General features: G+C 44.8%; 1 protein-coding gene across 1 annotated transcript; it reads right to left on the bottom strand.

Moving 5' to 3' along the window:
* Positions 1-1,129: 1,129 nt before the first annotated feature.
* On the bottom strand, positions 1,130-1,957 carry LOC148294195 (uncharacterized). The gene has a single exon (XM_088253315.1). The coding sequence runs from the start codon at positions 1,955-1,957 to the stop codon at positions 1,130-1,132; it is 828 nt and encodes a 275-aa protein (XP_088109441.1).
* Between the last annotated feature and the right edge of the window lie 641 nt (positions 1,958-2,598).

Here is a 2,598-nt window from a genome sequence, read left to right as displayed (position 1 = left end):
TGCTCGGAATTGTGTTGTTTATAACATATCCAAAATTGAAGATCACCCAACCATTGTAGTGCCCCCTGCCTTCATTTTTCTGAAGTATGGATTTGGAGACCACTTGACTTAGCTTGGATTTGGAGACCACATCCAAACATTGCCCCCTTGATTCCTTGGCCTTCAATTGGTGAAAGGGCAAGTGAATCAGAATTCTTACGACTTTTTAGCTTTCTCTGGATGTTCTAGTAGATTACTTCTCCATCATCTCCCAAGCCGTCGGGTAATACTTCTTCAGAAATCGGCCATTAATAGGTGAATCATGGAGACGACCACTTTCATAACTCAACCTATATGCTCCTTTCCCTAAAACTTGGTTGATGAGGAAAGGTCCCTCCCGGGTTGGAGACCATTTACCAAAACTACGATCTTTCGTTCCTAATGGAAGAATAGTCTTCCATACTAAATCTCCAACTCCAAAACTCTTGGCTTTAGTCTTCTTATCATACGCCCTGGCCACCTTTTCTTTTTGGGCCTTTAATTTATCCAAAGCCTCAAGTCGAACTTCATCAAGATCATCTAGCTCTTGAGCCATCGCCTGGTTATACTCATCCTTACTCCATTCAGCATGGCGAGCCACCCTTAAAGACTTTACCGAAATCTCGAGGGGTAAGACGGCGTCATGGCCGTATGTGAGTGCGAATGGCATCGTTCCCGTGCCAGACCTTTTAGAGGTCCTATACGCCCAGAGGGTATTGGAGAGGAGAGAGTGCCATTCTTTAGTATTTTTCTCAATCATTTTTTCCAAAATCCCTTTTATTACTTTGTTGCTGGCCTCAGCTTGACCATTTGACTGAGGATTGTATGGGGTAGACTGAACCATCCTAACTCCCCAATTTTTTGCGACTGCTTTGACAACTTCTCCCACAAAAGCCGTTCCTCGGTCAGTCATGATAGACTCTGGTAATCCGAATCGATGGATGATAGTTTTCTCAATAAACTCTATCACCTCAGCTTGGGTAACTTGCTTGAGTGGTACGACCTCTACCCATTTTGTAAAGAAGTCCGTGGCCACTAAAATGAACTTGTGACCCTTGGACGATTTCGGGTGGATCTGGCCAATCACATCCATCGCCCAACCCTTGAAAGGTCAAGCCTTCACAATAGGATTCATGGGTCCAGCCGAAACATGCTGAACCGGACCATGCCTTTGACAACCTTGGCATCCTTTGGCGTAATCAATGCAATCCTTCAAGATGGTTGGCCAGTAATACCCATGCCTCCTTAGCAACCATCTCATCTTGATGCCTGCTTGATGAGCTCCGCATATTCCTTCATGAACCTCAGTCATAACCACCATCTGATCAATCTTTCCCAGACATTTCATGAGTAAGTCGTCAGAGCCAATACGAAAAAGCTCTTCATCCCTGAGCACATAGCTTATGGCCGTTTGCCGAACCTGCCAGCAATGCGGACCATTTGGACATTTCAGATACTCCACGATGTCGTGTCTCCAGTCATCCGAAGTTACAGTCAATGCCATCACCTCCATTGGTATTCCTCTTTCAAAAACTGAGGGCAACGATCGTTTTTCAACTTTGAATAACTCCTCAGAAAGACCTTCAGAGATCTGGACTCCAGAGGCCAATTGGGCCATTGTATTGGCCTGTGAGTTGTGCTCCCTTGGTAGGTGAGCGAGTCTCACCTCATCAAAACCTTCTATTAGTTGGCTAGCCAAGGCATGATAGCCGAGCAATGCTTGGCTAGTTACCTTATAGTCGCCGAATAGTTGTTTCAGAACCAACATCGAATCCCCCATGATTGACACATTATTTATTCCAAGTTCTCTCAAAATCTCCAACCCAATGATCAAGGCCTCATATTCGGCCTGATTGTTGGTACAATCAAAGTCTAATTTAAATGAATAACGAGCTCGGAATCCTTGGGGTGATTCAATGATGACACCTACTCCCCCCATATTTGATGTTCGAGATCCGTCGAAATAGAGATGCCATGGGAATAAACTTATCATGTCGACTTTGAAGAAGTCCATATCTTCTATTTCAACACAAGGGTGAGAGGCCAAGAAATCAGCCAAGGCTTGCCCCTTGACGGCCTACTGAGGTACGTATCGGAAGGTGAATTCTGCCAATGCCATCGTCTATTTTCCAATCCGCCCTCTAATGATTGGTCGAGTGAGCATGTACTTGATCAAATCAGTCTTTGCGATTATATGCACCACGGAAGGCAACATATAGTGCCTTAACTTGGTTGTGGTGAAGTATAAGGCTAAACAAAGTTTCTCCACCGGTGAATACTTTCTTTCGGTGGCCGTTAGAATTTGGCTTAGGTAGTACACTGCTTGCTCCTTTTTCTCATCGTTGTCTTGGGCCAAAAGACTTCCGATGGAATTCTCTGCGGCCGAAATATATAACTTCAGTGGTCGGCCTCATCTTGGCGGGATTAGCACCGGTGGCTTGGTCAAATACTCTTTAATGGAATCAAATGCCTTTTGGTGAACTTCTTCCCACCGAAATTTCTCCTCATCCTTGAGTTTTAGCAAAGATGAAAAAGGCTCGACCTTCCCAGCGGAATTAGCTATAAACCTCCGGAGGAAGT

Source organism: Prunus avium, chromosome 5, assembly GCF_965620075.1.
Source record: "Prunus avium chromosome 5, drPruAviu1.hap1.1, whole genome shotgun sequence".
NCBI classification, from domain to species: domain Eukaryota; kingdom Viridiplantae; phylum Streptophyta; class Magnoliopsida; order Rosales; family Rosaceae; genus Prunus; species Prunus avium.
This window is presented reverse-complemented; position numbering and strand designations above follow the sequence as displayed.

What these genes read in the sequence shown, in the direction of transcription:
- LOC148294195 (XM_088253315.1), bottom strand. Translation starts at nt 1,957, where the DNA reads ATGGGGGGAGTAGGTGTCATCATTGAATCACCCCAAGGATTCCGAGCT.